The sequence below is a fragment of the Hirundo rustica genome, chromosome 9 (genome assembly GCF_015227805.2).
Source record: "Hirundo rustica isolate bHirRus1 chromosome 9, bHirRus1.pri.v3, whole genome shotgun sequence".
NCBI classification, from domain to species: domain Eukaryota; kingdom Metazoa; phylum Chordata; class Aves; order Passeriformes; family Hirundinidae; genus Hirundo; species Hirundo rustica.
Window position 1 is genome coordinate 30870895 of NC_053458.1, and position 21587 is coordinate 30892481.

At 48.3% G+C, this 21587-nt stretch overlaps 1 protein-coding gene across 3 annotated transcripts in view; it reads left to right on the plus strand.

Annotated features, from left to right (window-relative positions):
- Positions 1 to 17411, plus strand: part of TNR (tenascin R) — a 74163-nt gene extending 56752 nt beyond the window's left edge. For 2 of the 3 annotated variants that reach the window (XM_040073651.2, XM_040073652.2), the window contains 14 exons: positions 68 to 157; positions 269 to 532; positions 1191 to 1460; positions 1571 to 1690; positions 2211 to 2354; positions 2969 to 3088; positions 3387 to 3530; positions 4177 to 4307; positions 5299 to 5431; positions 8376 to 8527; positions 9500 to 9596; positions 10352 to 10513; positions 12107 to 12270; positions 12703 to 17411. In XM_040073651.2, the coding sequence (XP_039929585.1) occupies positions 68 to 157; positions 269 to 532; positions 1191 to 1460; positions 1571 to 1690; positions 2211 to 2354; positions 2969 to 3088; positions 3387 to 3530; positions 4177 to 4307; positions 5299 to 5431; positions 8376 to 8527; positions 9500 to 9596; positions 10352 to 10513; positions 12107 to 12270; positions 12703 to 12822 (2111 nt within the window). In that variant the 3' untranslated portion in view covers positions 12823 to 17411. Of the gene's footprint in view, positions 1 to 67; positions 158 to 268; positions 533 to 1190; positions 1461 to 1570; positions 1691 to 2210; positions 2355 to 2968; positions 3089 to 3386; positions 3531 to 4176; positions 4308 to 5234; positions 5432 to 8375; positions 8528 to 9499; positions 9597 to 10351; positions 10514 to 12106; positions 12271 to 12702 lie in introns of those variants that run through there. The other variant, XR_005702271.2, reaches the window with a different exon arrangement.
- Positions 17412 to 21587: the final 4176 nt, after the last annotated feature.

Here is a 21587-nt window from a genome sequence, read left to right on the forward strand (position 1 = left end):
CACACCCTGAGGTCACCCTGCCAGGTTCTGCTCTCAAACCCTTCATGTTCTTTGCACTCCCTGGTAGATCTGGTGCCAGGAACGGAATATGGCATCGGGATTTCAGCCGTGATGGACAGCCAGCAGAGTGTGCCAGCGACCATGAATGCCAGGACTGGTGAGTTTGGCCCCACTGCCTGCTCCAAGCACAGCTGGCTCCTGTGGCTCAGATCCCCCATAGGACAGTCCATGCATGAAAACAAAGCTCTGCACCAACCCTCTCCCACAGAGCTTGACAGCCCCCGGGATCTCCTGGTGACAGCCTCCACTGAGACGTCCATCTCACTGGCTTGGACCAAAGCCACGGGTCCTATCGACCACTACCGCATCACCTTCACCCCTGCCTCAGGAATGGCCTCGGAAGTGACAGTGTCCCGGGATGAGTCACAGTTCACCCTCTCAGAGCTGGAGCCTGGGACAGAGTACACCATCTCCATCATCGCTGAGAGGGGACGGCAGCAGAGCCTGGAGGCCACCGTGGATGCCTTCACGGGTAGAGAAACACAAGCTGGGGTGGCGGCAAGGGCACAGACCTTGTTGGCACCTCTGCCAGCCCACTGCACCCCTGGCACCAGAACCCTTGAGGTGGTGATGGGGATGACAGCTGGGTCAATGTGCCCACACGGGAGCAGTTGACCTCAAAAGGAGGATGGCCCTACCAGTGTGGCGGCACAATCCCTTTGGCCAGCAGCACTGAACACACTTGCTTTGCTGGAGGCTCCCAAAAGGACAAGACAGAATTGGGGAAAACAGACATCCCTCTGCTGTTCCCTGTGGTCAGGGTGTGAGCCTCTGTGTGGCCTGTGTGTCCATAAGAAGAAGAAAGCAAGCCTCGGGGGATCTCACAAGGATCCCTGGCTGAAAAGTCTGCAGTCATGAAATGCAGACGGCACATACCATCTGTAGTGGGACATTCCATCACCCCCCATATGGGTCTGGGATGGAGGATGTTTGCAGGTGGAGCTGAGAAAAGCACCATTTTTCCCCTCCTGGTTCTGCCTCTTGATCCCAGCACAGTTTCAGATCAATTGAGAGCCCAGATCTTCCGCTTTGCCACCTTTTTGACGTATTTCCCATACAAGCACTGGGAAAAATGTGGAGGTAAGGATCTGCAAATGGTTGAGGTTGCATCTCTCCTCTCCATCTTCCAGGTGTTCGGCCCATCTCACAGCTGCACTTCTCCCAGCTGACATCCTCCAGTGTGAATGTCACATGGAGTGACCCATCCCCACCAGCAGACCGCCTCATCCTCACCTACAGCCCCCGGGATGAGGAGGAGGAGGCACAGCAGGTCACGCTCGATGGCACCCGCAGGCACACCAGCCTGACGGGCTTGCAGCCATCCACCGAGTACCTGGTGTCACTGGTGGCCGTGCACGGCACCATCAGCTCCGAGCCTGTCATGGGCTCCATCACAACAGGTACCACGGGACACCCCCCACCAGGCACAGGACACCACCAGGGCGGGCAGGCAGGGGCATGGCAAGTGGACCTGCCTCCCACAGCGTTTCTTTGTGCTCCATCTCACCAGGACTTGATGCACCAAAGGACATCCGGGTGGGCAACGTCACCCAGGAGTCCATGACGGTCTACTGGAGCGCTCCCATCGCTGCCTTTGACCACTATAGAATATCCTACCGTGCTGCCGAAGGTAACGGGCCAGAACACTCCTGTTCATGCCCTGAGTTCACAGCGGCCAACCCTCCTTCCATCCGCTGGCCCAAGCAAGCCGCTAGGTCATCCTCACCCAGGCAGCATCCCAGTGCCTTGGGCAAAGCGACCGATAACTGGCATTGACTACAGAGCAGAGGATGAGGTGTGTGGGATGAGGATGGGAAGGGACCACTGCAACCAGCTCAGCACAGAGGGGCACATAGAGTGGCCCCCAGCAGTGTGCCCTCCCTAGAGATGGTTAAATTCAGGGCTCAATCCTGAAATCCCATCTCCCTCATCTGCTTCGACTACCTCATCTTCCTTGGCCCCAGTTTTGTCGATAATGCTGAAAAGGCCAGGCCAGCAGAGTGATGGGCACACAGGAGTGCACCTGCAGGCCCAAAACCCAGTTACCTCTAGTGTCTTGTGGAGCTGCCCTCCCCTCCCAAGCTCCTCCTGAGCCCCAGGGATGGATGGGGCCAGCCGTGATGTCAAAGCTCTTGGCTCCGTCTCTGCAGGGAGGACAGACAGTATGGCCATTTCCAGGGATGCCACTGAATACACCCTCCAGGACCTGCAGCCTGCCACCAAGTATGAAATCGGGGTGAAGAGCGTGCGGGGCCGGGAGGAGAGCGAGCTGGCCTCCATCACTGCGTACACAGGTGGGCAGGGAACAATCAAACAGTTCTGGCTGGAAGTCCCTTCTTGCACTAATACTCAGGTGACTGAGAGCAAGCTGGACCTCACACCAGCTGGATACAAACTGGAGACGATAAGGAGGGTTCACAAGGGGTCAGTGTGGGCTTTTGAGGTATGTCTCAGCAAAGTTTATCCCAAACATGCATGGGCAGTCATGAGTAAAAGTGATAAACTTGTGTACCAGGCACAGGGAAGCCAGAAACATGAAGCTGGGCAATCATGACAACCTTTCCTAAACACAGTACGGATTTCCAGAAATAATCCCTAGGGAAGCCCTGTCATAAACAGCATTTGCTGCAAGAATAAAACCTTCTGCTATCCCCAGACTCCTCAACACCTAAAGAAAACCCCTAACATGCCAGACTGGGCATTAAGAAAAGAGTGGATGAGCAGCCCAGGTAGCAGAGTTGCACAAGCGATGACATCTGTGCACTCCAGCTTGGGTAGCAGTAACTCCTGTGCAGGCACATGCGTCTGGGCAGCAGGGCAGGACACAGAGCGATACGGCCACAAGATGCCCTTCCAGTTCATAATCCAGTCTCCTAATGGATCCTCTCTGAATCTCTCTCCCATGCAGCCATGGATGTCCCCCTGGGAGTCACGGCCACCAACATCACTCCCACTGAGGCGCTGCTGCAGTGGAACCCGCCGCTGTCGGAGGTGGAAAGCTATGTCCTCATCCTTACACGTCGTGCAGGTACACCCGGGCTCTGTTTCAGCTCACCTCAACCTCTCTCCCATCCCAAAGCCCAGGGCTCAGTGGGTGCCCTTCAAACAGGGAGTAGGGAAGGAGCCCTTGCCTTGGGTTTTATAGGTTTTGTGGGAAAAATCAGACCACCCTTTAGATTGAACAGCACCACTGCAGCTCAGCTGCTGCACAGTACCTTATGGTGTTTCAGCAATAGAAGTGCTTTTATACATGAGGTCATATCCCGAGACACATTTTGCAGAACCACCTTGAATGTCTACCCTAACTCATCCCTTTTTGCTTACAGTTGCAGGAGAAACAATTCTGGTGGATGGAGACAACCATGAGTACCAGCTCACCAACCTGCTGCCCAGTACCACCTACACAGTCTCTATGTATGCCACCAGTGGGCCTCTCACCAGCCAGACCATCAGCACCAACTTCACCACTCGTATGTACAATCATTTCCCTCACTCCTCACTCCATGCTCCCACCCCAGGAAAAGCAGCCAGCATGGCTGAGCCAAAGCTCTTGTTACACAGTGTGGGTGTAGAGGTAGCCACATGCCAAAAGGATGCTACAAACACCAATCCCAAATACCAGTGTAGGGCACAACACAAGAACAGAATTTTAATCAACAAGCATCAACCATTATTTTCACTCTTTCAACATCCATCCATCCATCCATCCATCCATCCATCCATCCATCCATCCATCCATCCCTTTCTGTGATTTCCTCTGGATGTGGTTTCCTGAGCAGACCCCTGACCAGGTCTTTTTTTTGCCCAAGGCCATCGTCTAAAAGAACACGACAACCCATTTTGCTCACAAACAGCTTGACAGGTCCCATAGCACATGAATTTCACAGCTGTTACCCTTATGATGGCACACAAGTAGAGAAGGACTTCTATAGAGTTTGCAGAGCTCTGTTCAAGACTGGGGATGGGCGCTGAAGTCTTGAAACTGAGGGTGAGGATGGACTTTGGGCTGTAGCTCAGTGTTGTAAGGTTGATTTCAGCATACTGAGTTGGGAAGCAGGGCTGAGGTGGTTGTGTGTCAGGAATTGCACTTCCCTTGGCACCTATCCACTCTTGCAGTTTTGGATCCTCCAACAAATCTGACAGCCAGTGAAGTCACAAGGCGGAGCGCCCTGCTGTCCTGGGTTCCTCCAGTGGGAGAGATTGAGAATTACATCATGACCTACAGATCAACCGATGGCAGCCGTAAGGTGAGTGAGTCCTCACACAAAAGAGGCTCATAAAAAGGCCTGACAAAAGTCAGGAAATAACGGGACCATGGTTAAACAAGCAGGAGAAGCCAAACAAAGCAAAAGAACAATGCTCACTGGCTCAGAAAGACCAGAAGGGCAGACACTACTTCCTACTAAGCAAGGTGATGGGAAAAAGCAAGAAGAGATTGCCTAAGGCAAAATGATTATGCACACCTACTGGTCTGGGCATAGAGGGGTTACCTGGAAAGTTTGGAGGAACAGGGGAAATTCACAGCTGGTGAAACACAAGCAAGCTGAGGCAGGAGAATATTGTTCTGCAGAGATGCTAAAAATGCCATTTGTCCTTCCTGCAAAAAGGAAGACAGGCACAGACAGCTAATTAATTCTGAAATACAATACATTTGATTATTTAATGAGTTTGTCCACATCTACCTGTCTGAAGGAGCTGCAACAAACACTGTCAGAAATACGCCATGGCAAATAGTCTGGCTTCCTTTGCTGGCATGATTGGCTCGCAGCAGCCAGAGGATAATAGCTTGGCAGAAGGGATTCGATAATGCTGTGTGGCACTGGCCAACAACCAGAAAAATTAACATGACAGGAATTGATGGAGTCAAAACTGGCTGATAACCAGGTTTGGCCAGTTCTATTCCTTGTGCTGCCTGGGCAATCAGTCATGTCTTTTACTGAGGGCACACATGTCCCAACAGACCCAGTAGAAAGAGTACATAGACTGCAAACATTTAAATCTGTCTCCAAACCATGCTGCTTTCCCCCACCCAAACCATTCCAAAATGTTGACTGTATTAACTGATCTCACATTCACTCAGTCCAGGGGTCTAAGCAGTCGTGCAATGCCCCTCGGCCAGGCTCCAAGGGCTGCACTAGTTTGTGGCTTCCCTTCCCTCCTCACTTGCTCTTTAGGCTCCCCATCGCTTTTCTCATCTGTTGCTCTTGGTGTCTGCCTCCTTCTGGGACCCATGTACAGGAGCTGATTGTGGATGCCGAGGACACGTGGATCCGTCTGGAGGGGCTTTCTGAGACCACGGAGTACACCGTGCACCTGCAAGCTGCCCAGAACGCCATGCGCAGCGGCCTCATCTCAACCACCTTCACCACAGGTGAGGACTCACACTGCACCCACTCAGACAGGCAGAGGTTGGCCCATGTACCATGCTGGTAAGAATGGACTGCTCTTAGGGACTTTCCCTCCTCAAGCAGCATTCCATCATGATCCACAGAGTACTTACAATGCCATGACCCACAGTGCTGCTTTGCTACAAAAGTTAATGGCTGAAGGATCTATGATTCAAACACAAGACCCAGCCCAGGGCAAGGGGATTTGAGCTTCAGACCAGGAACCATCTACCAGGCCCTTTGCCTTGTTCATGTCCACCCTCAAGTGCATAAACAGAGGAAAAAATACCCACTAAAATCAACAACAGATATAAACAGGTATGCTCCTGGCAAAGGACCCAGCCAGTGTCCCCATGCTGTAGACATGATCTGATTGCTCACAAATATCAAAGAATCATAGAATACTTTGGGTTGGAAAGAATCTTTAAGGGTCATCTAGTTCAGTCACCCTGCAGCAAGCAGGGTCATCTTCAACTTGATCAGGTTGCTCAGAGCCCTGTTGAATTTGACCTTGAAAGTCTTCAGGATTGGGGTATCCTGAAATATCAAGCAGGTGCATCTCCACCACCACCAGTGGAGTCACAGACAGCAGAGCCAGCACTTTATCTAACTGCATTATTCCTTCCCACTCTCATTCTAGAGCATTCACAATCCACTAGGGCACTGAAGTAATGGGAATGTTTTCCTTTCGGATCAAGAGGTGGGCATCCACAGTCATCACGACCCTCACAGACAGAATATTTCTCTTCCAAGAATGAAGCTTGCATTGCTCCCATCCTCTACAAACATTCATAACAGAAATTATGCAAAGCAAATTGTCCCTTACCCTCTTTGAAAAGCATGACTAGGCCAGGGCACTTACAGAGAGAATGCATCTTGCTCGGTGCTGAATCCAATCATATTTTTCCTGGGCATCAACAGCACTGAGAAGTGTCAAGATGATGTCCACCAAAATTCCTCCCATCTGCACTGCCAGTTCAGTCAGGAGAGTTTTCTTTGAATCTGCTGTGGATACACTTCCCCATCCCAGTTATATGCAAAGCTTTTAAAGATAACAGAAACTATTTATGTCACAAAAGAAGAAATTACTTCTCTAATACATCTACGAAACAGGCTTTCTTGTTATTCTTGCCTCTTACACATGTGTAACACCAGTACAATTCAAGCAGATGATAGAAAAACACGTGTAATCTCTGAGGCTGCTTGGGAGTCAGGGATGAAGCTGCATGGGGGTGACTTCGCAGGTGGGATAAAGTGGCAGAAAGCCACTTACCTCAAACAAGGAGAGCACCTTTTCTATCAAACAGAAATGTCAGACCTCAGCAATGTTAGTCCCCATTGCTGACGCAGTATCCAACACATTTAACTTGCCTTGGAGGTGAAGATAGGCATTAGCAACAAGTCAGTTTCTCCCCACTTACCCCAATATTGATGAGACAGAAGCAACCAGGTGCTATCACCAAGGCAATGCAATCCATGGCAGCATCTCTCATCAAAGCATCCAGATCTGCAATTCAGTTTACTCTGGCAATGCATCAAGGCACTTTGCAGAGAACAAGGACTTGTCTTTAAGGACAAAAAGAAAAAAAAAAAGCCACCCAGGCTTAATTTAAATTGTTTGGCTTCCTTCTGCTTACAGTACACATCTCGGGGTTCTTCTATTCCCTCTGACATATTAATAGCTCAGCCTCTTTTGTTTCATGTTTGTATAAGGTTCTTGGGGAATTGTATACAGATGAGACAAAAGGAAGAAACAGATACAGTATTTATAATTTATAGTGGTTTGAAATGTCTTTCAAGGTCTCCTGGGCTCCTAAAGGTATGAATATAAATTAAGAAACAAGCAATCTCCACAGAGCTCAGGGGAGCCCAAAGTTGTTGTAGTTGAAGAAGTTTTCATTGTTGGATACAATAAAATACAAACAATTCCTTGCCAGTCTGTGATACAGACTATGAAGATGGAGAGAAAAAAGAGGGGATCTTCAACATTTGGACACAGCTATGACCTCCAAGTCTTCAGGTCACAAGCCGGGGGGGAATGCACCCAAGTGGGAAGCTACAGACAAGGGTTGTGCCTTGGTCCTATGGGACGCTACACAACTGTGATGGACACACACAGCACAGAAGATTTGAAGGTGCCTCACGCCTTCTCAGTTTGGTTCAGAGACATCCTTGAAACCTACATCCACGCTGCCAGCTCTTCACTCATTTATTCCATCATCCATACATACCAACACCAAAGGAAAAGATGTATTTTCCTCTTTTGTCTTACATAAGAAAAAATTGTTCCCAGAGCTGACATCCCAATACTGCCAAGGATTATTGTCACAATTAAGACTCTCCTAAATTCTGATCACAAAATAAGATGTTTCCTCATTAGAGGAGACCTGTAGCACAGTCACACACTACCCTACCTCTAGCATCTCACAGACCCTCATTCCTGCTCAGCTTGCAAGTGACAATTAGCTCAGCATAAGTCCACCATCATTTCCAAGGGCATGGAGAATCAAGAGAATCCCCCTGGAATGAGAAAAGTTATAAAACTTGATTAGAGCTGGCAGTTCTGAGAGGAGAACAGGTTTTGGTATTTTCACAGCTGTCTAAATATGCTGAAAACAGCTTGAACCCCAGGGTTTCAGACACATGCAGAAAGATGGTCCAAGAAGTGACATCCCTCATCATTCATCGTGATCTTACCATGCACCTTTCCAGTATATGACATATGGAAGAATAATTAATATATGCACACATTTTTTTTCCAGTAAGTCCTCTGAGGTTGATGGCAGATGTAAAATCTCACTGCCTTGTGGAGTAACTTGGAACACAGAAGCCAAGATAGACTTTTCTTGGATTGTAACTAGTGGAGCCTGAGGCATGGGGAAAAGGTGTCTCTTTGCTTGAGTTTTGCCTTTTTTTTTTATTTTGCAGGAGGACGTGTCTTTGCTAACCCTCAGGACTGCGCCCAACACCTGATGAACGGAGACACGCTGAGTGGGGTCTACACCATCTCCATCAATGGGGACCTGAGCCAGCGGGTGCCGGTGTACTGTGACATGACCACCGACGGAGGTGGCTGGATTGTGAGTATCCATGTGGTTGTGCCGCATGTTGTCCCCATCACAAAGCAAGCGAGCCCCTACCAGCAAGGCACGGGAATGACAGCAGGCTCAGCATCACACGCTTCATTTCCCACGCCACAGGGAATGGCCCACGCTCCGGTAATAATAGTTACACTTGGAGAAATGCCCTTTGATTTATTTGACATGTTTGCAGTGCTTCTGGAGAGCAAAATCTGTGAGTGAAGCTGATTTATTGTTCTGGAAATGAAATTAATGGCTGGTAGCTTTCATGGGGAATGATTCATGCTGCCTGCAGAAGGAAGGTGTCAGGCATCACCCCAATTGAGTCTGTACAGGAGAACTTTAGAAACAAATGCCTGTTTGGCTTTTAAACTGCACAAACACTGCTTGTCTTGATGTAGATGGACTGACAGTGTAAGTAAATAATGCCATGGTGCTTTGATCTTATTCATGTCAAACTCTTATTTACTCATATTACACCAAAACCCTGGTAGATGTATAGTCAAACCAAAACCAAAACCAAACCAAACCAAACAATACAAAACAAAACAAAAAACAAAAAACAAAAACAAAAAAAAAGGGACACTGATTTCTAGCCAGTAAATTTCCCTCTCATTCTGCTTCAGAGCATCCCCTTGGACATCAGAAATAGCCAGCTCAAAGCCAAATTACATGCTAGAAAACCAGAGGCACCAAGCATTAGTTAAAGCAGCAATCTTGAAGGCCAGTTCCTTTCTATTCTACCATTAATTGGCTTTGGACATTATCTTATATCTCTTTGGTTTCTATACCTGTACATGAATTAATTGCATGGCTGCAATTAATGCTAACTGTATGGGCATTGAAATTTTCTCTCCTGAAAGGCACAACGGAAAGAAAAATTATTGTCTTTACCTTGTGTGTCGAAAGCCTGGCAAAGCCGTTTCTCATCTCCATCATTATGATTTTTCCCCTTGTCCTCCTCCACATTAGGTCTTCCAGCGGCGGCAGAATGGGCTGACGGATTTCTTCCGGAAATGGGCAGATTACCGGGTTGGCTTTGGAAACTTGGAGGATGAGTTTTGGCTGGGTATGACCTTCCCTGACTGCCTTTCATTGATGTGTCAAACCTAAGTTCCATGAACACTGTGTCAGCTCTTGGCTCCTTGCCCTTCACCACACTCCTCTACGTTCTCCCTCAGACAGTTTTCCTTCTGTTCGTTCCCTGCCCTTTACCTTAGGAACTTATGCAGACGCACATCACATAAAGGCGCACTGTGAAGGCCAGCAACTCCCTAGTTTGCTCTCTCTAGGAGAGGAGGGGGGTATGCTGTCAGTTCTCATGGACCAAAACCCATCATTGTCCATTGGATGACAACAGGTTGCACTGGTGGCCACAAAGTCAGCTACCCATGAAAGCAGGAAGGGAGCGAGTGGGAGACAGCACAGCTCTGAAACTGAGTGTGCTCCTCCAAATCCTGAACATGAGCCAAAGGGACCTGCATCATAAACACACTCTGGCTTGTATGGCAGCTTAACAACAACACAAGTAGCACCAGGGCTCAACAGCTGAATGTTCCAATCTTCAGCAGCATGAAGAAATCTGAACCTGGGCCTCGAACCCACTGCTCACAGACACAGGGAAGTGAAGCTTGAGTGGGGACAGAGAGCTCAGACCCCGGCAGTGACAGGAGATACACAGATTCACCACAAGTGCTACAGCTCTTTGATTCCTCTCCTTGCTCTCATTTCCCACTACTGTTTTATTTGCCTAGAGCTTTCCTTGTTTGTTCATGGAGCGGATCTGGGCACCAGGTCTCACTGGGTGCTTCGCTGTCTCGACAGGCTTGGACAACATTCACAAGATCACGTCCCAAGGGCGCTACGAGCTGCGAATAGACATGAGGGATGGTCAGGAAACGGCATATGCCTACTACGACAAGTTCTCCATCGGTGACTCCCGGAGCCTCTACAAACTGCGAATTGGGGACTACAATGGCACTTCAGGTACATCCTCATTGCTAGCAAGGATCTTGGGAAATCCTGTGACTGGTTGGTCCAAGACTGAAAAGGAAATCCCGACATGAAATCTCACTTGTCTAGAGCAGCAAGACAAAAACCCATAGTCCTTCCTGCCTTCCTGCAGTCCATTGTGTAAACCAGGCTGATAAATCCCACTAAGGACACAGAATTTTCCATTGGGGATTAAATATTTAATATCAGAGACACTGCTGTTCAAATAACCAAGTCAATCATCAGAGGTGTCATCTCACTTGGCAATAGCCACAGTTGGCTATTGATGTTGTGCTGGAGGCTGTATTTATCGCCTTTCCACAGCTATGGAAAAATCCGAAATCCTCTGAGTCATTTCCTCACGTAAAGGCCAAAGGCTGCCCAGTTTGTGCAAGGACACTGTCATACCTGCTTGCTTGGTTGATTCAGGAGTGTTAGAGTTCCCTACCAGAAAAGAGTGGGTGCTAGAGGGAGGGCACAGGGGACCTCTTCCACAAGAAGGGAGAAGGGGTACAACTGAACCCCCTTCATCTGGGATAGACATGCCCAGGGCAAGCCTCCATGATGAAACTTCCACCATGTACTAGGTGGAACACCACAACATACCCAAGATGCAGGAATTTCCCTATTCAATACCAGCTAGTCACCACTGGAAGAGAAGTGACAGGAATCTTGATGGTGTGCAACAAAGTACTTGCTCTAACTTCAAATCCCAGGGAACAAGGGCCCCAACCTATTGCCAAGGATGGCAGTAATAGGGTCATGCAGACATGATTCTGTCCCTTTTGCCACACAAACTCTGCTTCTAGCCATCCAGCCAAGGACCTTCTGCTCCACCTTAAGCTAAGGGAGCCAGGGCTCAACAAATGGTTCATTGCCAAGAGGTTTTCTAATAAGTCTCTCCGTGGCTGGATTGCACACAGCCAGCATGGGTCCACTTCATATGTCCTTAGGGATTACCAAGGAGCATATTGAGAATGTCTCCTTTGAGTACATCACTCAATTGACCATTTTTTACTCTGGCTTTTCATCCATGCAAAAGCAGCTCTCTAGTTATCTAGTGAGGATGAGGTTAGAGGTTTTGGTGGAATAAGGCATCACACATCTTCCAAAAACTTCTTCCCTTTATCTAAAGAGAGAAAAGATGGTCAAGCATCTTGGTTGAAGGGATGAATGTTTTGGTCTCTGAGAGAAAAAGCTCCTTTTGTTTAACAGGAAAGAAGGAGGCTGAAAACATCCTGAATTTATATAGCAGAGCCAAGCCTTGTGATATGAGGGATGCCAAAATCTGGGATTGAAATAATTTCTGAAACACTGAAATTCAGATCCAAACACATATCCAAGCACTTTGTTTGACAAAGCCAAGAAGTCTCTAAGATTTGCTATGGTCTGCACTGATCCTAAACAGACAGCAGAGGACCTCAGATGAACCAATTGTGAACAATTCCATTCAACGTTATTCCCAGACAGTCAGCCATTTGAGCCATTGACTGGAATAGTTACCACAGAACCAGAATATCCTAATTTCTTTGCGAAAAGACCAGATAATTCAGACTCCATCACCTTTAATGGCACCTCTTTCCACAGGAGACTCCCTCACCTATCACCAGGGACGCCCCTTCTCCACCAAGGACAGGGACAATGATGTTGCTGTGACCAACTGTGCCATGTCCTACAAAGGGGCCTGGTGGTATAAGAACTGCCACCGCACCAACCTCAACGGCAAGTACGGAGAGTCCCGGCACAGTCAGGTAAGGGCAGAGCTGGGTTGAAAGCCTCAGCAATTTCTTCTAGGGGAACGTGTCAGCAAGCCTAGGTTAGGGCTGGGGCTGTGTGATTGGTGCACCAGGGTCAGAACTGGTGGCATGACCACACCACACCAGCTGGAGCAAACAGAGCCACCTTCAAGCCAAGTAGGCTAATGCTTTGTGCCTCACACACGCTGCCATAGTCATTTGCTGTAGTGTGTTAGATTAAAAAAATGACCTACATGAAATTTGATCAGCCTTTGAGCAGTGGGAAAAAACAATCAAGCCATAGAAGCAGGGGAGTTGCTTGCTCCTGCTATAACAAGTTTTTCCTTCTGACTTCTCTACAGCAATCAACCTTGTTTCCCTCCTCTCCCACTCTAGTTTCTTGTTAGGGACTTTCCTTACCCTCTGCCTTTCTCTCCCTCCTGCCAGGGGATTAACTGGTACCATTGGAAAGGCCACGAGTTCTCCATTCCCTTTGTGGAAATGAAGATGCGACCTTACAACCACCGTAACATCTCTGGGAGAAAGCGACGATCCCTACAGCTCTGAGCCAGCTGAACCCCTCCTGCCCCCCACCACCTGACCTTTCTGTCATTTGTTTGTATTTTATAATATGAAAAGGGAAAAAAATTACTACTCATCTGAGATAGCAACCTGCCCCTCACAAGTGCTGGAGGGAACCATGGCACAAGGAAAGGCCATGGGAAAGGAAAGACCTCATTGCTTTGCATCTGACCCAGAGAAATACCAAATCTGCAGTCTCCCTATCCCAATACTCTGGCCCTTAACACGAGAAGAAAGAGAGACAGATTTTTTGATATTTTTTTAAAAGACATAGAAATCTCCAGCAAACCCTTTTACAAACGTTTGTCACTGGGCCTGTGGCAGAAACCTTCCCCCACGGGTACCTTGGTGTGGCCATTTCTGGCCCAGTCACGGCCAGGGACGCCTGTCCTCTCCCTGCCTCCCTGTCCCCTCCTGGCAGGGAGGTCCCAAGCTTCATGCCATCCTGTAGACACCAACTCTTCCAGCAGGCAGAGGCCCGTCACTGCCCTGTGTGCAGGTTCTGGATGCACGGGGACTAAGTGAGGATGAGCAAAGGCTCATCCCATCCCCAGTTTTCACAGGAGGGATTGGCAAAAATCTGCATATGTAGGCAAACTCCAGAGAGTCCACAGCTCATGTGTTGGTCCCACCACAAAGTCACCCTCGTGTGCATGGGGTGTATGGGAATAAGAACTACTCCATCAGTCCCAACTTTCATTATCCACTCCTCCAAGCTGAACTCAGCCCACTCCAGGTCCATGACATCTGCCTGGGTTATGCTGAACTTGATGGAGAAGAAAGGACTCAAATTAGAAGACTTAGAAGAAAAATCCCAACTTGTGGTCCTGAAATCTAGGGCCCATTTCCTCTGTTATTTCTACATTCCATCATGCTCTCTCTCACTGAGGTCTCAAACAAAAGAGCCTCAGAGAAGGAGCAGCAATAAAAAGATATCACACAACTGCAGCCCAACCTGAAGCCAACAGCTGTCACAGCTCAGCTTCTCCTGTTCATGGTTCTCCACGCACACATGGAATTCTGACAATGCAGCTAAGGGAAGACAAGTGAAAGCTGAGGAATGTCCATTTCCCTCCTTCTCCTACACCATCCCTCTTCAATGCCATCACAAGAGGGACACAAATTTCAGTGCCTTGGTATTGCCATCTCTCTAACAGGAAATCAACTGTTTCCCCTCCTGGAAGGGATTCCATTCAGATTTTGGAGCACTTCAAGGCCCTTGGAAGAATTAATGAGTTCGCTCTTCCCATCCTTAACTTCTCCTGTCCTCAAGGAACATGGACTCCTTGGATAGCTCTGCCTGTGCCCTGTTGTTCTTGACCCCACCTCCACACAGCCCAAATGACCACCATGCTTAAGTCACTCTTCTGCCAAGGACTCCGATCAATGCTGGGCACTGTCACTGGTCTGATCTCTAAGAAGGGACTTGTCCCTGCATCCAAAGACAATGCATCTCATCACTGGATTTGCAGCCAAAGGAACATTACAAATGCTAAACACTGCTATCTGGTTTTATCATACTGAAGCTGCTTTGTCTCAAAAACATCTTTCAGATGGCAACATAAAGGCATCTTTGCAGTAGCTTATAATTCAGGCCAGGGTATCTTTCATGGTCACACTCCTTAATGTTCTGACGTTACTCACTATGGCTGCAGAGCCGAAGAAGAGCATTAAGCAGGAAACATAACCTCCTTTCCCATGCCACATACTGGCACATGAAATCACAGCTAACACCGAGGTCAAGAGTAGATAAAGGGCCCAGTCCTTCATGTGGTCAGCTTACAAACTGATCTGGAGAAAGGATGCTCAGCAACATCTCATAGGTAAATGAGGTGTCCCTTCTTACTTCCCCTTGGCATCAAATCAGGCAACAAGTCAACCAGTTGAGGAACAGGCGAGTCAAAGCCTGCAGAGGATGATATCTCTTGCAGGACATGGCCACGATCACAGATGGTGGCATGTCACACCTCCTGAGCACCCAACCCTGCTTTAAGACCCAAAAGCCAACAAAAAGCAGCAGACTGAACTGATTAAAGCCTAAAAAGGCTTTTAGTAGAGGAGCCAAGTAAATTTTTCCCCAAAATCAAAAATTTATAGGAAGACACATCCCAACAAAAGCTGTAATGGAGCAATGGTTATAACCAGCAGAGACTGGCAGTGGATGGTGCTGTTTTCTTACCTACCCAAGTGAAAGGAAGAGATGTCAGTGGAAACATACACTTATCATTCACAGTCAAGTGAAAGGCAAGAAACTTCTCTTTTCGAAAGTAAGACTCCAGCAGAAAATCAAAGTTTGTCAAGATTTTCCAGGAGGTTCAAAAGAAGGGACTCAAAAAGGCTGATTATTCTCTAAACAGGTTTACTGACTTAGATCTCTCCCTCCTCATGTCTGTCATCTCTTACACAAGTTTCTGTAACCAGGATGAGCCAGCCCAGTTAACCCAACTGCAATATCCAATCTTTCAGTGCTGTAATACATCAGTGCTGGTCCCTGACCTCTCATGTCATACTAGATGTTGCCTTTCCATGGCATTGGTGAAAGACAGTTGCTACAATCTTTTAAATGAAAAAATTCTACACATCATCACATCACGGTTTTCTCCTGGTGATAACCTAGCCCAAGCCCAGCCACAAAAACAGCAATGATGACCAGGTCATTTGGGCCATCGTCCCTTGTTCATGTTTTCCATAAACAAGATACAATTTCCCTGAAAGTTATTTTTCTAATTTGTTTTGTTTTGTTTTGTTTTGTTTTTCATTTTGTTTTGTTTTAAACAAAGCTCCTGGCAGCAGTTTCAAGCAAATTTGTGCTTAATGTTGATGCTACAGAACGGGCCCATGATTAAGTAGTTTCTTCTCACTCTCCATCACTGGATGGGCTAGTTCACTCTCCAGCTAGACCAGGTTTGGCCCTGAAATTCCCAAAAACCAAGCCTGGATCTGGTGCAGTGCTCATCTTGAGAGACCTTGGCTCCTGCATGTGAACTATCACTGGGCTCTGGTGGCTCCACTGCCATCCCGGCCTTGTGTGGCTCAGGCTTTTTCCAGAGCCCAAAAAGGAACATGAGGCTGTTAGTCCAACCACACTGTCCACTGCGAGAGATCACCTCATGTAACAGGAAGAAGCACATCAAGTCCTTCACAGAGCAGAACACCATGTGTGCCCATGACCCTTGCAGCCTTTCAAAGCCACCTTTTATTTCTAACCCCCAAATCCTGGAGGGAAACACAAAAGGACTTTCACCTTTTGCCCAATTTTCATTTTTCCTCTGTTTCCATTCTCCAAGCCCACCTTCCCATTGCACACTGCACTGAAACATAACCAAAGAAAAAAAGAGTCCTGAAAGGAAAACTGCTTTTAGTAAAGTGATAGCATCTATAAATGAATAATTTCAAGAAGGAGAGAAGCCAGGCTCTCCCCAAGGGTAGCTGAGTTTTGGTAGGAAGATACTGAGAGAGTATCCACACAAAGGCTGGGGAGAAGTCAGCTTCCATTCCTTATCTTTGCATTACTTTACCATGGGCATCTCAAAGCTTAGTACCAGCCTAAATGCACCCTTGCCCCAACCCTTTGCCTCCTTCCCAAAGGGATGCTTATCCCAGGTGAAGTGCCCAGGTGTGGAAAGCACAGCTCACGCCACCTTCACTCCCAGTGATGCAGCTGGTGAAGGCTCAGCCAGTGGTGTCCCCACGCCCACAACAGGCTCAGAGCAAATACAGCAGGAGCCAAAGCACCCTCCCAGTGCCTCACCTCCACACCAGCACATGACCTTCATCCCAGCTCAGAGCTGCCCTCCTGCTATGTCCCCACCATCACTTCTAGGGATGACCACACACCCCCTATCCTGTGCCCCCCAGACATGCCCACAAGTTTTGACTTTACCAAACACTGCCAGCAATGAACTCTCACCCAAAAAAACCTCTAATTCACTTACACCCACCAACAAAGGGTTCTGTCCTGGGGCCAAACAAGAAGCCCATCCCTGTTTCTGCCAGCCAAGCACCCTGGGATGGCCATAAAACCCAGCAGAGCCCTGTGGGGACCACCAGCACCTCCAGGTCACCTTCCCCTTTCCTAAAATCCTGATGGTGGTGGCAGCTCCTTGCCCCTTCCAGAAGGGAAATTTGGTGTAAGTGGGAAGGAAAGGCCCTTCCCTTAGGACATCCTGATTCCTAGACCTGCCTCAATACCCAGCCTGCAGTTCTTCAGATGTCAGTGGTTCCTCAGATGGATGGTGACACAAAGACCTAAACAAACAAACAAACAAACAGTCCCCTGTGTACAGGTGCTATCCTGGAAATATTCTTAATATGTTTAAAAAAAACGTTTAAAATCATAGATAAGAAGGGAGAACAGAGGCAACAAAATGCCTTGGACAGGTTCTGATGAACTCAAACACAAAACATTGTAACCAAATGAGGAGGAAAAGTAAATAAAAGCATAAATAAAATCTATAATAGAAATAAATAATATATTAAACAACCCTCCCCACCCCGTAATGAAAATGTAGCTTGGAGAATGGGATCAACGCTTGTTAACCATTGTTAACTAGTATTTTTAGTCCTGACCGCTCTTAGGCTATGTATAGTTCCTTTTTTTAATGCATTTTCTATACATTAATAAAAGATACAGAAGGAGTGAGCTGTGTGCCTGTCTGGGAGTGGGGTGGGACCAGGTTCCTCATGCATCCAAGCCCAGAAATATTCCAGCCCCAACCTCATGCCAAGAAGGGACATGCATCCCCTATTCCTGATCTTTGGTTACCCCATGGGAGGAGCGTGGGGGCCTTAGCACGGATTCACATTCAAACCTGGAGGAACAGAGCAGCTGATAAACCTAGCACATGCAATGCAATAAAAATACAGTGGGAGGAAGTTTTGGGGCAGCCCAACTTTGGCCAAGGATGGCCATCTCCATCTTTGCAGGTGTTCAAGATCAAGCTGGAAAAAGCCTCAAGCAGCCTCATCCAACCCCAGAGCAGAAGGTGGGACCAGAGACTCCCAAGTCCCCCCTGGCCCAACCATGCTGTTAAAATAAAGAGCAATAACATGGCCATGAAGTCAGGTCAACATGGTCAGTCCATTAACCACAGGAAGGCAGGGAGCTGTGCTTTGGCCTCAGCCCAGCACGAGACGTTTTGCTAACAAATTTAGCTGCTCTCGTGAGCTAGAGAGGTTCTTGGCTCTGCAATTTGCAGCCAGAGAAAGCAAAGCTGTGGTATGAATGCTTGGAAGCAAAGGGAAACAACCCCAAAATCTTCAGTGAAAACCATTTGCCTGATTTAAACAGCAATCTATTCTCAAAATGATGGAAACCCCACCGAAAAACAGATTGGAAAGCTTGTTCCAGCAGAATACACTCCCAGTGGAAAACAACAAAAAAAACTGAACCCAAACAAAACCCCAGCACCGATTAGCAAAAATCTCTAGGACGAATATGAACTTCAGAAGGTTTTGAAATTCTTCTGTTATTTCACATGAAGACTTTACCCAAACCTCTGTGTTTAAAGTTTGCACATTTGACACACAGCCAGACAGAATGAGAAAGCTCGAAAGAAGCTCTTCTGCCAGACCACTTCAATATTTTCTAAATTTGATTTTGGAGAGACAAAACAGGGGAGTTTTGGTGGCAACTTCTCCTTCTTGCTCGGATTTGTGAGACAAAAAAAGGAAGTTTGTGAGAGAGGGGATGTCCCACCTTGGCCGTGACCCTTAGTACACCAAAAGCAAAAGCGTGAAGCTGGATGGACTCATGTCTGGAATGAATGAAGATTTTTTGTGTCTGAAGGTAGTCAGCGCCATGGAAGACCCTTCATGCAAGGCCTGTGCATGGAGGAGCTGAGGGATGGAGATGTGTTTGGGGTGGGGAGAAAGAGTTACCTGTCATCCCAGTCTCACCATGCTTGGCCAAGCAGTTGACCCAGCCCAGACGTTTCATTCATGGTCTCTAAGAGAAGGGCAACACCTTAAGCTGTACCCCCCCCTTCAGCATGTCTGGGGCCAAGTGAGGCCCCCAGGGCCTCCATTTCCTGCAGAGAATCCCTCAAAAAGCTCACCTGCAGGAAACACAGTGTTCCTATTGCAAAAACCAATAACAAGAGGCAAGTATCTATCACTCAGAGGTTGGTACCTAGAGAAGGCAGGTTCATGGGGAGCTGCAGCATCCCTCTGATTCATAACCACCTCCCAAAATCACAGTCAAGGCCCAACTCCATGTTTCAGATGGGATGAGAAGGGAGTGAGGGCTGGCAAAAGCCTTTTTCTAAATGCTACAAGGTTTGATTTAAGCCAGGGAAGTGTTTTGCCCCATCACACTAAACCCTGGCGGGCTCCTGCCCTGTCACACGTGCCCACCACCCTCATCGCTCTGGCTCCCTCTGCCCTTGTCCAGCTCAGAGCCATCACCATAATCCAGACACGGTCCTACATGTGGTAGGATCTCATATTTCCAGGAAATCCAAGAAGCACGCCTTCCCGGGCATGCCACACTCCTCTTCAGGCACTTCCAGCCACCACAGCCCCCCCCATCTGCACTTTACACAGAGATATTTCATCACAGCCCTCTTACCAAAGTCCCCTTTTTGCATGAGTGATGCTCAGGAACTTTGTTCCAACAGCAAACATCAGGAGGGTGTACAAAGGTCCTCAGCAAGGACCTTGGGCACCCACCCCAAACCCAGAACTCAAGCAACACATTCCCAACAACACATCCTGCAGCCTCAGCCCGAAAAAACTGCGTGGGAAATGCTGGCCTAGGAGCAGAGAGTGCAGCAGGAGGAGGTGCAACATCTCCAAGAGCAAGGCTGGAGCAAGTCGATGAAGGGGCAGCTTTGGGCCACAGATTCAAAGTTGCTTTATGGCTTAGTAGATGTGATTTTTATAGCACCATCTTCAAGACTCTCAGATTTTAATTTCCCCTCATAGGACAGCATGTGTTCATCATCCCTTTTAAAACTCTCATTCCCATTTTTATATTTTTAACTCCTGGGGCTACAGGCTCTAATGTTTAGTTATGTAGAGTGTAAAGAAATTATAAATTATCTCTTTTCATCAAATCTAAATGCAGGGATTTAAAATTTTATTGATGTGTCCCCTCTCCCTGGGATGAGGAATGCTGTGAAGAGTAGCTTTCAGGCTCATCCCTCCCTTCCCTGCGTTATAGCCAGCAATTTTTCTGCTTGCAGCTTGTTTCAACAAGCACAGCATCAATCCTAGAATGGATTGGGACCTTGAAAGATCATCTAGTCCCAACCCCTCTGCCATAGGCAGGGACAGCTTCCACTAGACCGGCCTGCTCCAAGCCCCATCCAACCTGGCCTTGGACACTTCCATGGATGGGGCAGCCCCAGCTTCTCTGGGCATCCTGTGCCAGGGCCATACCATGCTCACAGGGAAGAATTTCTTCCAATATCCTTTCTAACCCCCCTCTGTCAGTGTGAACCCATCCTCCCCTTGTCCTTATGGCAGCACTTCTCTCCCAGTATTTTTGGACTGCTTTCTGCTGTTAGTAGGAACATCCAGGGATGCAGCAATTCTGTAGCATGCTTCTCCCAGCAGCATGGCCAGTCCTCTTGCTCCCACCTGGGTTATCTCTCTGGCACTGCTCCTCCACGGGGACCAGGGCCTGGCATGGCTGCTGAGCAGCAGGGCAGAGCACACCAGGACATGGTGGGGACACAAACTGCCTCTGTTCATCACAACAGGCCTTTGTCCCCATGCTGTCCCCTGCATTTGTTGATGTCACAAAAAAAGAGGGGGCTGAAGGAAGTAACTCTGCAAATGGTTATGAGAAAAATCCTCCTCAAAAGCAAGAGATGGAGTGGGATGGGGTAGGAAATCCTCCCTCTGAGAATTTCAGAAGGTATTGGAAGCGGGCATGTGGGAGAGGAGCAGCAGAGGGGATGGGGCTGGAGGAGCATCGAGGCAGTACTGTTCCCCCACTCCTGGGGACAGTGTCCCTGCTCCTGGTCCAGTGTCCCCTGGCTGCACTCGAGTCAGGCCAAAACCAGATGGCATCTCCCTGTTCACCACCTGGACTGGTTCCCCAGTCACAACCTAAGGCTGCCTCTGCTGCCTGTCTGAAGGGGACTCTGCCCCTCAAAATACAGGAACCTGCTCTCCCTCACAGAGGGGCAAAAAGAGGCAAAACACCCCCAGGAGAAAGGTCACAGTTGTTTTTTCCCCTCTTTCACCCACCACAATTTGCATTTCTCTCTCAGTTCCCTCCTGGTGGGTGGGTGAGCTCCCAGCAAGCTGCCCTGCCCAAGCCCTGACACCCAGCTGCATCCTCCGCTGGTAGCAAACAAGATGAGGAGCAGGAAGACTTTGAACTGTGAAGAACAAAGGTCAGATAGTCTCACCCCTAGGCAGGAGCTAGGCCCCAAGGGCAGCACAGAACATTCCAATGGCTCCAATACCACCAGCCAAAATCCTCATGTGATCCTGAGCCAAGGGACATCAGCTCACCACAGATCTCTGGGAACAGCCTCCCCCATGGGAGTGGCTTATGGAGGGGAACAAATAATGAAAATAATCAAAACACTACTACTAATTTGGCATCTGCGTATCATTAAAAAGCAGGATTGGCTCTCCCTGCCCACCTCAGCTAGGCTCTGGGGGAAGCCAGCACTGAGGGATGGCCACTGATTGCTCCTTAGCAGCATGGGGCTGAGCCAAAGCAAGGACTGTGACAGAGGGGATGGCCGGCACAACCGGTTTTCACCTAAAAATCAACCTTGGCAGATCAGATC